Source organism: Pseudorca crassidens, chromosome 7, assembly GCF_039906515.1.
Source record: "Pseudorca crassidens isolate mPseCra1 chromosome 7, mPseCra1.hap1, whole genome shotgun sequence".
NCBI classification, from domain to species: Eukaryota; Metazoa; Chordata; class Mammalia; order Artiodactyla; family Delphinidae; genus Pseudorca; species Pseudorca crassidens.
The window spans coordinates 6,014,958-6,028,940 of record NC_090302.1 but is presented as its reverse complement, the minus strand read 5'-3'; the positions used below and the strand labels follow the sequence as shown (position 1 = coordinate 6,028,940).

Sequence of the window (13,983 nt, the reverse complement as noted above, 5' to 3'; positions counted from 1 at the left end):
CTGGTCCTGATGTCAGACGAACATCCTGTTTCACACCTCACGGTGGCGGCCTGTCCAGGGAATAAGACTGCCCAAGGCCGAGGTCGGGGCGGGGGGACAGGCCAGAAGGGAGCTGTTGGGAGGGGCTGGCTCTGGGTCACTCACATTCTTCCTCGTGTCCTCCCTCCAGACGAGATGTCCGGCAAAGGCTCCGTGGTTCTGGCCTACAGCGGGGGCCTGGACACCTCCTGCATCCTCGTGTGGCTGAAGGAGCAGGGCTATGACGTCATTGCCTACCTGGTGAGGGGGCGCCTGGCATGTGTGTCTTTCTACTGTCGGCCCTGCTGTCCATCCAGCTTGCCCACCTGCCCACTGTCACTCATCCAAACCCAGCTCCCCATCTCTAAGCCTGTCCTGAACCGTAGGAAAATGCTTCTCGTTTACTGCCTCTTTCTCTGCATCTGTCGAGTGAACACCTTGGAAGTCCCCCAGGTCTGAGATGCCCCCCAGATCACGGAGGAGGCTGAGTCTCCACGCGAGTAACTGGACAGGGGGCACAGGAGTGAGTGTGGCAGAGCTGCTGGGCCAGCCTGCCTGGAGAGGGACCAAGGGCTTGGATCTGGTGAAGGCCCCGAGAAGGCATACAATCTTCCCCTTTCCCAAAGCCCTCAATAATTCAGCAAAGAGTGTAGGAGGCTACACTGGCTAAACTAGACGAGCCCTTGGAGATCATCTAATTCTGGCATAGCAAATAGGTCACGGGCCATAGGTTATGTATGATGCCATCCCCCATCCAGGATCCGTAGCAGACATCCCTAATTAAACCAGCTCAACTTCTGAGAAACCTGGACATAACCTCTGAATCTTTCTCCATATGACTGTGCAAATTCTAGAAACCCAGCTTAAGCCAAACAAAACCAAAAATAAAAAAGAAAACCAAAATAATACAGTTCTTCATGTAACTGAGAAGGCCAGGAGTATAACGGCTTCAGGCAAGGCTGGATCCAGGTGCTCATCCAGATCTGCCTCTATCTCTGCTTGGCTTCATTTTTGGCCCTCCACGGGGCAGGCAAGGCCCACATCATCATACCCAAGTTTTCCCAGAGCAAGGAGAGCTTCCTGCAGAGGCTCTGACAGAAGGGCCAGGGGGGACTCCCATTGACTGGCCTGAGTCCCTGCCCACCATGCATTCGTCAGTATGGCTGTGTCCCTACAGTGAGCAGGTGACGTGATGTGCTCTCACCCATCCCTGTGGAAAGAGGTCCCAGGAGAGAAGGTTCTCTTTGCAGAGGAAGTGAGGGTGGCACCCTGGACAGGAAAAGTCCAGCTGTTGTCAAGAACTGTTTGTTTGCAGTTGAAGTCAATCTACCATCCGTAACAGTGCTGACCCCGTGTCCCTCAGGTGGGGCAGGGGAAGCGCCTGGCTCGCTGCTGAGAGAGAGCCAGGGCTTTGAGCGGATGCAGAGAGCCAGGGGTGTGCACACCCTGTCCTCAGCAGCAGTAGTGGGCCGTCCAGATCCCGGGCTCCCCCCCGGGCAGATTTAAAAGCTGAGTGACCTCAGAAAAGTACCTGCAGCTGGACTCTGGGAAGATTCCAGAGTCTGTTGAGCAGAAGCCAGGGCCAGTGTCTAGGCAGGAGGCCAGAGTGCAGCCAGCAAAAAAAAAATGCCCGTGTCTAGATGGGGATGTCGGAACCAGAGGCTGCGCTCCAGCAGGGGGACAGCTGGGTGCCCGTAGCCCAGTCCTCAGCCTCGAGCCGGCTCAGGCGCCCTGGGACAGTCACGTTGCTGCACTTGGCTGGGGAAGTGAGCTGAGAGTCTGGCAGCTGCTGACTCTCCAACCTTTGTACTGACTTCAGGGGAATTGGGGGAAGAGTTAGACGGGTTCAAGGGAAGCCTTAGACCTTCAAGGCAGTGACAGCAAATGTTGCAACCTAGCAGCCTGGGTGCACGGGGCCAGGCTCGGTCCGTCCTTCAACCAAGTATTAGCTCTGGAGAGTGTTACAGCTTCTCCAGACCCTGGTTTGCGCCCTTTCTCCTTCCTACTTTGACCTCAGCGATCCAGTCGAAACCACCGCCATCTGAGGGCTGTTGTGTGTGAAACACACTTGCCCACGGCTCACCCCAGGGTAGGGGAGGGGCTGGGGGGGACATTCTTCTCAGCTCTTCTTTCTTCCCCTGGGTTAATGGGTCCTCTCTGCTTCTACTCATCAGGCCAACGTAGGCCAGAAGGAAGACTTTGAGGAAGCCAGGAAGAAGGCGCTGAAGCTTGGGGCTAGAAAGGTACCACGTGGGAGGCAGGGTTTGGGGCTGGAAACAGGATTTGACCTGGTGGGGACAGCTGTGGGGGGTCCTGTCCCAAAGCTCCTGGTCTCCCCCACGCCTTCCAACTGGTCCTATTGCTTCCAGGAGTGCTTTTGGTGTGCAAAGGGCATCATCTTCTGGTCTCCCCCAGCCACTCTTCTACCCAGTCACCTCCCCAGCCCACCTCCCCATCCATCTGTCTTTTCCTCATCCATCCATCCACCTGCCCATCCCTCTTTTATCTTGCTGTCCATTCATACATCCACTCACTCATCCATCCCTCATCCATCTACCTGTCCATCCCTCCTAGCTCTCTGTCCATCCACCCATCCTTCCATCCATTCAACAGAATCAGTGCATCGATTGAGCATCTAACCATGTGGTGAGCAGGCCCATAAGGTGAACGTGGCCAGCGTGGTCCCTGCTCACATAGGCTAACAGTGCAAAAGAAACGCGATATCTGCCAAGCACACTAAAACGCAATAAAACTCACATCAGAAGTATTAGGAAGCTGTCAAGTTCACGGTGTCAGATACAAGTTTTCCATAATTCTAACTCTTACTGGAAAGCTTGGCAACAAATTCAGTTTTTCTTGAAGTGATAGGGTCACTTCATTCTTATGAAAATGTTGGCCAAAAACCCAAGTCTGCACTGACCCTGTTTTGTCCGTCGGTCCTTTGTTCAAGAACGATGTTCTATGAGAAAAGGGGCTAGTTGAGCTAACTCACTTGTGAATGCAGCAGATATGCTTCGTGTATATTTCACATTTTGTACTCGAGTCGAGATATAACAAAAGTCAATCATTGTTTACTGCATTTTCAAGACCACTCTTAAGAGAAATCTGCACTGTGAGAGCAAGGCGTGAGGAGCACCATGTCTGAGGAGTGTGGTGCCTCTGCCCTGATTTGTGCTAAGGTGCCAGCCCCTTCCCCCATCATCACTTCTGCATATTCAATGTGAATGTCAACAGAGTGAAAAATGCAAATATCAACTGAGTATCATAAAAAATGTTTTCAGTCTCCCTGAAAGGGTCTGGGGAACTCTAGGGGGTTTACATTTTGAGAATAATTCCTCTAGATCAGGGTTTCTCAACCTCGACACTATTGACATGTGCCTGGCTGTCCTGTGCATTGTAGGATGTTTAGCAACATCACTGGCCTTTACCCACTAGAGGCCAGAATGACCCCCACAACCCATCAGTTATGACAACCAAAAATATCTCTAGATATTGCCAGCTGCCACCCGTGGGACAAAATAATCCCTGGCTTTTGTGGATTACATCTAGATTTAGATCTTAGATTTAGATCTTGTTTCATCTCAGGCCCAGAATGCTATGTTGGGCGGGATTTAAGGACCACATCCAGTTTCGCCTGGATGGTGTATCAGGATCGATTAGTAATGTCTGCCATGAGTGCAGGAGGGAGAGTATCCGCACTGTATGCTGGATTGATTTATGATGTCTACTACAGATGCAGAAGGAAAAGTGGAGGTACAGCTCGCCCGGGGATCCATTAACAGCGTCTGCCTTAGATGCAGGCCACTTGAGGCCCCGGGACTCTGCTTTCTGACTGCATCCTGTCCCTGCCAAGGCTCGCTCTCATGGGCTCCTCTCCCCATAGGTGTTCATCGAGGACGTCAGCAAGGAGTTTGTGGAGGAGTTCGTCTGGCCCGCCATCCAGTCCAGCGCGCTGTATGAGGACCGCTACCTCCTGGGTACCTCTCTTGCCAGGCCCTGCATTGCCCGCAAACAGGTGGAGATCGCCCAGAAGGAGGGAGCCAAGTACGTGTCACACGGCGCCACAGGAAAGGTGAGACCAGGATGGACGGCTGGGGACGGAGAAGGAGGCAGGGGGCCTGCGAGGGGCACACAGGCAGCCAGGCAACGGACAGTCCTCAAGCAGTTGTAGGTTCTCCCCCAGCACAGTCAGGTATGCAGAGGACAGACTGGCCCGTCCAGTCTGAATAAGAGGAATGTTTTTAGTAGCGAGTTAGGGACGGCTCTGCCCTGTACCCCGAGTGTGTGAGTCCCGTGTGCCTGTTCCACATGTGGTTTGAGCAGTGCCACCCCGTTTTGCAAATTTGCTGCTGAGGTTCAGGGACCAAGGTCACTGTGGGAGTCTCCGTTTAACGCAGTGGGCAGGGTCAGAGACCACGAGGTAGCAAAGGGCTTGAATCCCAGCTGTGTGGCCTTGGGCGAGGCCCTTGCCCTTCCTGAGCCTCAGCTTCTTCACTTGCAATATGGGGATGAGGCCTTGTCTTAGTTTCCCGGGGCAACAGCACCACAGACTGGGCGGCATAAACACCAGGAACGGATCCTCTTACGGTTCTGGAGGTGTCAGAAGTCCAAAATCAAGGTGTTGGCTGCCATGCTCCCCCTGGAGGTGCTAGGGAAGGGCCGCTTCCGGGCTCTCCCCTGGCTTCGGGTAGCTCAGGTGTCCTTGGCTTGTGGGTGCATCACTCCAGGCCTACATCTTCACGTGGCCGTCTCCTCGGGGCATCTTCACATTGCCTGCCCTCAGCACGTGTCTGGTTGTATGTCCAAATTTCTCCTTTTTATCAGGATACCGGTCATACTGGATTAGGGCCTGCCCTAATGACCTCATCTTAACTTGATTACTTCCGTAAAGGCTCTATCTCCAAATAAGGTCACGTTCTGAAGTATTGGGGGGGGGCGGTTAGAGCTTCCACTTATCTTTTGTGGGAGACACAGTTCAACTGATAACACACCCGCTACTTCTGGCCCTTGTGTGCAGGAGTGCAGACTGAAGGATGACCCTGGGGATAGAAGGCAGGAAAGCCCTCAGCCCCCGTCCCGCAGGTGGCAGGGCTCAAGAAACAAGATTCCTAACGATGTAGGTGACTGTAGACAGTGTTACTCTGGAGTCATGAGCTCGCAGTTAGCGGACACGCCGCCAACAGCTTGCTCCAGGTTGGGGGGCAGGGGGCCTACCTCTCAGCATGCATGTCCTGACCTGACCCAGGCCCGCCCCCTGCAAGGCTGGTCGAGGCAGTCGGGAGTGGGGGAGCAGGCCCTGGCTCAGTGTGATGTAGGGACGCTCACGGCTCAGACTGTGACGGAGGAGGTGTGATTTGGGGGTGGCCTTGCAAACAGTCGCCCCACCAGGTGGTAGTGGTGTCTTTGGAAGCTCACTCATTTGCTTGGCGCTCGGTCAGCCAGCTTGTACTGGCGTCTGTACAGCGCTGAGTGCGTGCTGGACACCGGAACAGTGTTGAACTTCGCGGGCCCTTTTTCCTGCCCTCAGGGGACCTGTGTCCTAGCGAGGGAGAGAATAGATGCAGGAGAGGGTGGCAGTAGGGTCAGTGCCAGGGGAGCCAAGGGGAGCCAAGGGGGCAGCAGGCAAAGGCCGAGGGAAGGCTGTCGTGCAGAGCACGGCCCTGAGGGAGGAGGAATGGGTACAGGAAGAGAGTGCCAGGCGGAGGGAACAGCCTGAGGAAAAGCCTGGAGACGAGGGTCCTGAACACGTTGTGGGAGCTGTAGCCTTGGGAGAAGCAGCAGGGCCAGATCTGGGCCGGGGCCATGCTGCGGGGTTTGGCTTCAAACCCCCAGGTTGGACGGGTGGCCAGTGGCCCTCCCCCCCCCCCCATGGTGTGTAGGGGAGTGTTCTGGACGGAAACTATGGGCTCCTGTAAAAGAAGCGGACTGGTGAGCGTGGCCCTAGTTTTCACTAACACCCTAGTCGTGAGCACATTTTGAGCGGGGTGGTGGGAATCATAGGCGGAGCAGTGGGTGGACCGGGCCGTTTGGGCAGAGACCTGCATACCGCCTTCCACTCCGGCGGTAGGAGAGAGTACAGAGGAACCCAGAGGTTCAGGACTTGGGACTTTGGGGCCAGTACAGCTGGGTTCAGATCCTGGCTCCCCTGCTTTCACACTGTGTGACTTCACCCCATGAGTCTCAGTTTCCTCATCTATAAAATGGGGATAAAATAGAACCCGCTCATGGGGCAGTGGGGAGCTGTGAGTAGGAAGTAGGATCGTGCCAATAAAGAGCTCAGCAGAGACCTGGTACATCGTAAACACTCAGAGAGGGAAGTGCTCTGCTCGCACCATCATCAGACCTGTGCTGGGGCTTTGAGAACAAGCATCAGTGCAGAACGAACCTCTGACACATCTCACCTGTCTGTGCTGAAATCAGCCGCGCAGTGAGCTCCCTGTTCCAGCAGGTATTCAAGCTGAGGCCAGGAAGTGAGGATTATGGAAGGGCTCCTGCCTGGAGAAGTTCCCCCCAGAAGTACCATCAGGACTGAGGAAGGGTGGCTTTCAGGGCTAGTGGAGTGAATGTGTGTGTGGTGGGTCTGCCCCTGGCCTGGGAGGCTCTTGGGGTCCAGGGAGAGACCGCCCCCCAACCCCCACCTCGCACTAGACTAGCTCACATGAAGGTGGGAATAGCTGCCAGCGGCTGTGTGCGCTGCTCCGTTTGGCCACAAGAGGGCACCAGAGGTTTGGGTTTGAGTCCTCCCGAGGCTGACCCTGCAGGGAAGCGGCTGGAGGAGGCCCTGGCCACCCAGGGTCCCGTTTCCCAGTCTGGTTCTGTGGGGCTTCGGTTCTGAGAAGAACACCCTCTGCGGCAGTTCCGTAGCCTCTTGAGATTCGGGGACGTCCCTGCAGTTCATGCTCAGTGTCCGCAAGAGGGACAGTCCGACTTGAAACAGCACTGGGGGGTCTCCAAGACCAGCAGCGGGAAGGCCACAGCGGATGGTGGGGCCCGGTGCCCCCCACCCCGAAATCTCCCATCTCTTCTGTGGGTCGATGGGCAAGGCGTACTCCTGTGCCTCAGTTTCCCCTTATTTAATAGGACCTGGGGAAGCCCCCAACAGCCTCTGCAGACAGTCTCCTAGAAGAGGGGGGTATGAGTGAGGAGAAACTGGAGGGCCTGGACTGGGGTCCGGAGGGATGCCAGGCTTGAGGCGGGGGGGGGGGGGGGGGAGGGAGGGGCCAGCTACCTGCAGGGGCCGGTGGTCTGCTTGACTCGGGGGGAGGGGCTGGGGGGGCGCATCAGTGACTTTACACGTCAGGAGATGGGTGTCCAGAGTGAGTGAGTGTGGCCTGCAGGAGGCTGGCACCCAGAGGCAGATCTGGGTAGGACACTCGGCCAAACTTTCTGCAAGGGGTTCGCAGTGAAGAGAAAGAGCTGGGTGTAAGCAGACTGCAGGGGGGCTTCCCCAGATGGGGAGATTCTAGCAGGGACCGTCCTGAGCCCCCGGCCTCTCCCAGCTTGTGGCTCCCGAGTCGGGCGATGGAGAGACCCAGGGCCTCCGGTCCCTTGTTCCAGCCCCGCCGATGTCGCCTTCATGCATTGGCTCACTGAACGCCCCACTGAATATCTACCCATCCCTGGCTGTCCTCCACACACTGGGACACCCATACAGGGGACTTGGGAGCCCTGAGCCAGCAGGGGGTGACGGTGATGCTGAGACAGGAGGAAGGGCATCCCAGGCCGCAGGAGCAGCTTGTGCAAAGGCCTGGAGGCCAGAGGCAGCTTCTCACCCGGGGCCCAGCCCAGGCGGCACCTGGTGCAGAGAGAGCGGGGGTCCACCCCTTCACACATCCTCGGGGACCCTGCATCCTCCCCACCAGAGAGCTGCCCAGAAGCTGGGATGGCCCTTCGAGGGCCCCCTTCCTCCCCCCAGTTTTGGAAGACGGGCCTGGAAATAGGAGCCTGAGGCTCGGGAAGGGGTGTGGCGGCAGGGGTTGGGAAATGACGCCATCTGTATGGTGAGGCCAGGAGCAGATGGGAGCCCCGTGCAGTCCCCGAGGGCGCGGCACCTGCACTCACACGTGTATATCAGCACGTGGGACCTGCTGCACCTCCTCCCCGGCCCCCGGGGAGCCTGCCAGGGCCACCCTGGAGCTGGGGCTCCTGGGGTCAGGGAGGGAAGGACTGGACAGGCCTCGGCTCTTGTCTGGGACAGAGTTTGAACCTGGGGAGCCTGTTTGGCTTCTGCGAGGGTCTCTGGCTCAGGAACAGATGGGTGTCCCCATGGCGATCCTGATGGGCAGACCCCAGCCCGGCATGCCCGTCCAAGGAGGCACAGGCTGCCATTGTGCTAGGGGAAACTTGAAGCCCTGGAGAAAAAAAATCACCAGGATATGCAACACTGGACCATATGCTTTACGAATCTAAAATAAGTCTGCTTTGTATTGTAGACACCATTGCTCCAGGAACTGTGCTGGTCACTGGCCCTCGGGCAAGTCTTACAGCCTGTGCCTCGGTTTCCCCATCCGTGAGATGGGGATAATAATAGAACCCACCTCAGGGGCTGCCGTAAGGGTTCAATGAGTTATGTGTGGAGCTCAGACCCGTTACCTGACTGTGAGCTATTAGGATGGGAGTGGTGCCTGCTGGCTGTGTGTCCCTGGGCAAGTGATTCCACCTCTCTGAGGCTGAATTGCCTCATCTGTAAAACAGGGTTAAAAATCCCACTGGTGCCAGGTGGCTCTCCCGTGTGGCAGCCAGGGCATGGTAGGCGCTCACTGAAGGGATGGGATGGAGGGTGAGTGGGGTGGCTGGTCCCGCACAGCCTGTGGCCCCGGGAGACACCAAGAGAGGAGCGGCCTTGGCCCCTTAGCCCCTGGCTCCGAGCAGAGGAGCTGAAACCTGTATTTCCGCGTCGCCTGACAAGGCTCTGGAAAATAACATGTTATTCCCGCCGCTGCCTCGCTGCGCCCGTGCAGTTTTCACAGTAGGCGAGAGGTCCCTCTGATATTTCCGCAGCGCTTAAGCCTCCCTCCAGGCTGCCGAGCTGATGGGAAGCGGGCGGGTGGCTGGCAGCCATTGTCTCTGAGGACAGGACGCGGGCACGGGGAGGCAGGGCCGCCTGCCCAAGGCTGGTGGGGGCCGTGGGGGCCCAGTGCCCGGGCTTGGCTCTGTGCCCTTGGACTTGTCCCTTCCACCTCTGGGCCTGTTTCCCTCTCTGTGCAGAGGAGCCCTTGGTGGTCACCTGGATCTACCCCTACCCCAGCCAGCCACTGTGTAGACAGGGAAACTGAGGCTCCCAGAGGAGACAGGACTCCCGGTTTTCTGGACAAAGCACTGTGGAACCGTGGGAGTGGGGCAGGCGGGGCCAGGCAGGTGGGAGGCCCTCGGGAAGAGGCTGACGTGTGGGCAGCTCGGGGGCTGCCTGGAGTCTCGGCGGGGACAGGCCTCCAGCCCTGCATGTGTGTGCACCCCCTGAAGTGCAGACACACGTGATGACCCGTGTGCACGCCCCCTCACACACCAGTGCACACAAGGTCACGACCATCACAGCTCAGCACACAAGGGGCACGTGGGCATCTTGCGGACACATAGACACACGTCCTGCACACTTGAGTGCCCGCACAGCTCAGCTCTGTACTTGGGGAGCCCTGGTTCAAGTCCAGAGCAGAAAGCCCTCTCCAGGAACGCCCAGTCTTCATCTTTCAAACAGGCTCGTAGGACCCACCTCAGAAGATAGTGAGGTTGGAGGTGAGCACATGCGGAGAAGGGAGCCACCCAGGGGGTCCGCCCTGAGTGGCTCTCGGGTGCATCGCTGAAGGTCATGCGGCATTGCCCCCGCCCCCGGCCCCGCCCCCCGCAACTGGTCCCTGTTCTGTGGCTCCTGACCGTCCCGTTCCACGTTTCAGGGGAACGACCAGATCCGGTTTGAGCTCACCTGCTACTCACTGGCCCCCGAGATTAAGGTAAGATGTTGCTCCTCCCCCTAGAGGGTGGGCGCTGGGGGCTGAGGCCCCTGGGGGTGTGGAGCATGGGGTTCTGGGAGGTTCTCCAGACAGGGACCTTGTGGTGGGTGGCGCCCTTCTTTCCCATGGAGAGCTCCCTTCACTCACGCCAACTGCAGGGTGACAACACTCTGTCCCTGACCATTTGTCCTTCCCGAGACACTGCCCAGGTGCCTGGGCGGGTCAGGCACTGGAGGGAAAGATGAGGCTGCCCATCCGCCAGGGTCCTCGCAAAGCCGGGTCTGGCTTCCCGGGTGCAGATTGGAACCATTCTGAGACACAGTTGGCCAATATCTGGGCTGATCACAGCCCTCTCAGCCCCAGTGGGGGCCACCCAGCTAAGGCCCTCCCTGTCCCGGCTGCCTGAGCCGTGACCCCCGGGGTCTTGGATTCTCTCCTGGGATGGGAGTCAGTAGGATCAGGCCCCTGGGCATCCAGGGCGCGAGGCCAAGCCATGGAAACACACTAAATGCCACAAACACAAGGCCCAAGGGTGACCGCGGTTTTTCTAGTGGCCACGTAAAAAAAAAGAAAACAATCAAGATAAAAAGCAACAGGTGACATCATTTTACTATGGTTTATTGAACCCTGTGTACCCCAAGTGGTACCGTTCAGCATGTTATCGAGGTAAAAGAATTACTGAGATGTTTTACATTCTTTTGGTACTAACCCTTTGAGACCCACTGTGTGCTCTGCACTTAGCTGGGACCGGCCACGATTCGGGCCGTGGTGGTCACACGTGGCGCCCGGGTACCATCTTGGACGGCACAGGCAGGCGTGGGTCCAGCTCCTTTGAGCCCACTTCGGGCGAAAGCTACAGAAAACGGGCCCCTCCCAAGCCCACAAGGGTCCCTCAGGGGTTTCATTTTTTTTCTTTTAAGTGGAACCTCTTTCTCTGTCCCTTTAACCAGCCAGCAGCTGCTTGGGGGGTGCGAGTGGCCTGGAGGTGAGCGGTAATGAACTCTAATGATCTGTTTTGACCCCAAACACCAGGCGGCAGAGAAGCCCCCCGGAAGGTAGCTGCCTGTTGATGCTGTAGGCGGGTGGGCGTGAGGCCCTTCCCCGACCCCCATTCTCTGTTCCCCCAGCAGCTTGGGGGGCCAGGGTGTCCGGTTTCTGGGTCTTTGTCTGCAGAGGCCAAGGCCATTGGTGGGATGGGGCTGGGGACAGGGCCCCGGGCTGGTCTCCGGGAGCTAGGATGAGGCCAGAGGGAGCTCCGCGCCCAGGCATTGCTCATTCCAGGCCTGGGGGACCCCACTCACGCCACTCTCATCAGCTTCCCAACCCGGGAATCACACCGGCTTGTCCGTCTAGATGACACCCCCACCCCCATTAGGCTGCTGTCGGCAGAGGCGGGGGCCTGGCTGGCTCCACGGCTCAGTGGGAGATTTTGCTGGGGACTTGTCCCCGACCCCCCAGGCTGGTGGGATGAACTCGGTCCAGCTCCCCTCCTTTCCGCAGCCAGAGCAGCCCCGGGGGAGGGGGAAGGGAGGGGAGTAAGAGGGGTGGGCCAGGGGACGTTGCAGGTCGCATGGGCCTCACTGCGCCGCAGCAGAGCCAGGCGGTGTAGCTGCAGCAACGTGAACCCCTCCTTAGTCACCAGGGGTGCGGGGCCCTGGCCCTCTGGACAGGGCTGCCATTAGGAAACTTGAGGCCTATCTAGTTCAAAGTCTCAGTTGGAGAGACTGAAGCCCAGAGGGGCAGGGTTCCACCTGGGGCCACACAGCCATTCTGCCACAGAGCTCGGGCCTCTCCAAAGCCACCCTCTAGGACGGCAGGCCGTGTCATTCCCCTGCCCACACCCCGTGGGCTACACAGAGCCCCCACCCAGGTGCCCAGTGGAGCCTCAGGCCCCTTACCAGAGCGGCCAGCTCTGCAGCTTAAAGCCAGGAGAGGCTGCCCGGGCCTGACTCCTTGCCCCACATCCAGGTCATCGCTCCTTGGAGGATGCCCGAGTTCTACAACCGGTTCCAGGGCCGCAACGATCTGATGGAGTACGCGAAGGTATGGCCAGACCCCACCATCACCCCGGCCCTGGCCCAGTGCCCTCCAGGCACAGCCCCCCAAGGGGGTTGTCTGGGCCAGAGGCACGGGGCTGGGACTGATACCCACGCCTGGAGACTGAACCTCTGCCCTGGCTGCTACCCTCCGCCCCGTTACACCTGTTCCCTGGGCCGGCTCCGCTGAGGTGTGGTCACTGCCAGGGGCATCTCCCAAGGGAGCCCCCAGTCCGCCGAGCAGGAGGGCGATGGGCCCCCTCTGCTTCCTGTTCCAACTGCCACCTCTGCGGTGTGTGTCGCTCAGGGGATGGGCGGATGGGGGGTGTGGGCCCGGCTGTTGTGTGCCCCTCCGTTACCTAATTGTCCCCAGTGCTTTCCCAGGGACAGGTAGGCGCTCCGAGGGGCAGAGGCGGACAAAGACTTCTGTCGCGCCAGCGCTTTTGAAGTACAAGTTGCAGTAAACCATGTTAGAAGTTTTGCATCAGGATCCGTAGCCACTCCCCAGGGTACCTTTCTTTTTAGCGACTCAATGGCAGCCCCTGACAAACAGCCTCAATCAGTCAGACAGGGGAAAGCAACCCCGTGCACACACCAGAAAATTGCTCGGGGTTTTAAACAGCAGTCACCAGGGCTGGCTGTGAGCTCCTGCCGCGGCCAAGGGGCCGCGTGGTAGGGGACGCGGCGGGGACGCAGCCCTGCCCCTACCGCCAGCATCCCATTAAGACCTGGAGAGCCAGCATCCCATTAAGACCTGGAGAGCTCGGAGGAAAGATCTCCTCTACCATCTGTTGTTTTATTATTAAAAGGGGAGTTTACAAGTGCAAGCCCATATGTTGCCAAACAAATTTTCAAATAGCAGAGCTATTAAGAGAACAAGGTTACAGGCTTTTTTCCCCTCCTTGGTCTCCTTGATACAGAACACGAAGCACGTTTTATCTTTAAGAGCGATGCATGGAGACCCCCGCCCGTCTACATTCTTACGCCTGCAGTTGTGGTTCAAGAGGCCTGACCCATACGCTGCCCTTCATTTCCGTAGCTCCCAAACAAAAGCGGCCCCTGGTTTTTCCAGAAAAGATGAATTTCGGCGGTATTGTTGTCCCTCCTTCCCAGATTTTGGGGAGAAGCCCCTTGGCCCAGCTACTGTCTCAAATAAGCTTTTAAACAGGAAAGTTTGCCCTGGAGAGATGAGTCCGTGTCTCCGGCCACCGACCCTCCCTCGGAGGCTGGGATCAGAATTGAGCTCTCAGCAATCTGACCACATTCCAGGACGGAGGCAGTGTCCCTGCACCCGGGGAGTGACCAGAATGACAGAGCAGCAAGCAGACTCTGTCCAAAATTCAGAGCCAGGCAGCTGCTTCAGCTGAGACGGAAATCAATGGGGCTTTGAAAAGCCCTGCTTTCAGGATTCCTAAGTCGTCAAGGCCACAAGGTGCTGTTAGGAGACTCATCGGAAACAAGCATTAGCATCGCTTTCCACCTCCCCGCAAATCCATCGTCCAAGGGAAAAACACTTAGAATCACCCCATCCTTATCACTGTCACCATAATTCTTTTAGAGCCAGTGTGCAAGGTCGGGGGCTGGAAAGCAGGGCAGTCTCCTGTGTACATGCTGAAGATGGTTTTGTTTTCTGTTCTCAATTGCATCCAGAATTTTCAGTGTGTGTGTGTTGGCGGGGAGCTCAGGATGGAGAGGGGAGGGGAAGCAAATCTCTTTGGTTGAGGGACTATGTCTGGCATTTGTATATATCTCACTGCTGAGGAAGGGCTGCCCATCCTGTTCCTCCCTCCTCCGCCCCTTACCTCCCGTTCGCTCGGATGGAGCCCCAGTGGGAAAGAGGAAAGGCAAGAGTGTTTCCAAACCACCCCCCAGAAGAAAGGCTCCAGGGAACCCGCCTGCTGGTTTTCTCAGCCCCCAGCCCGGGGAGTCCTCTCTGACGGGATTTCAGCCCATCTGGCACAGGGTCCTGGTCCCCACACCTG

At 57.8% G+C, this 13,983-nt stretch overlaps 1 protein-coding gene across 2 annotated transcripts in view; it reads left to right on the top strand.

Annotated features, from left to right (window-relative positions):
- The window catches only part of ASS1 (argininosuccinate synthase 1), a 50,874-nt gene that overhangs the window by 7,156 nt on the left and 29,735 nt on the right, over positions 1-13,983 (top strand). For both annotated transcript variants that reach the window (XM_067742950.1, XM_067742951.1), the window contains exons 2-6: positions 170-279; positions 2,193-2,261; positions 3,902-4,090; positions 9,909-9,965; positions 11,934-12,008. In XM_067742950.1, the coding sequence (XP_067599051.1) occupies positions 175-279; positions 2,193-2,261; positions 3,902-4,090; positions 9,909-9,965; positions 11,934-12,008 (495 nt within the window). In that variant the 5' untranslated portion in view covers positions 170-174. The remainder of the gene's footprint in view (positions 1-169; positions 280-2,192; positions 2,262-3,901; positions 4,091-9,908; positions 9,966-11,933; positions 12,009-13,983) is intronic.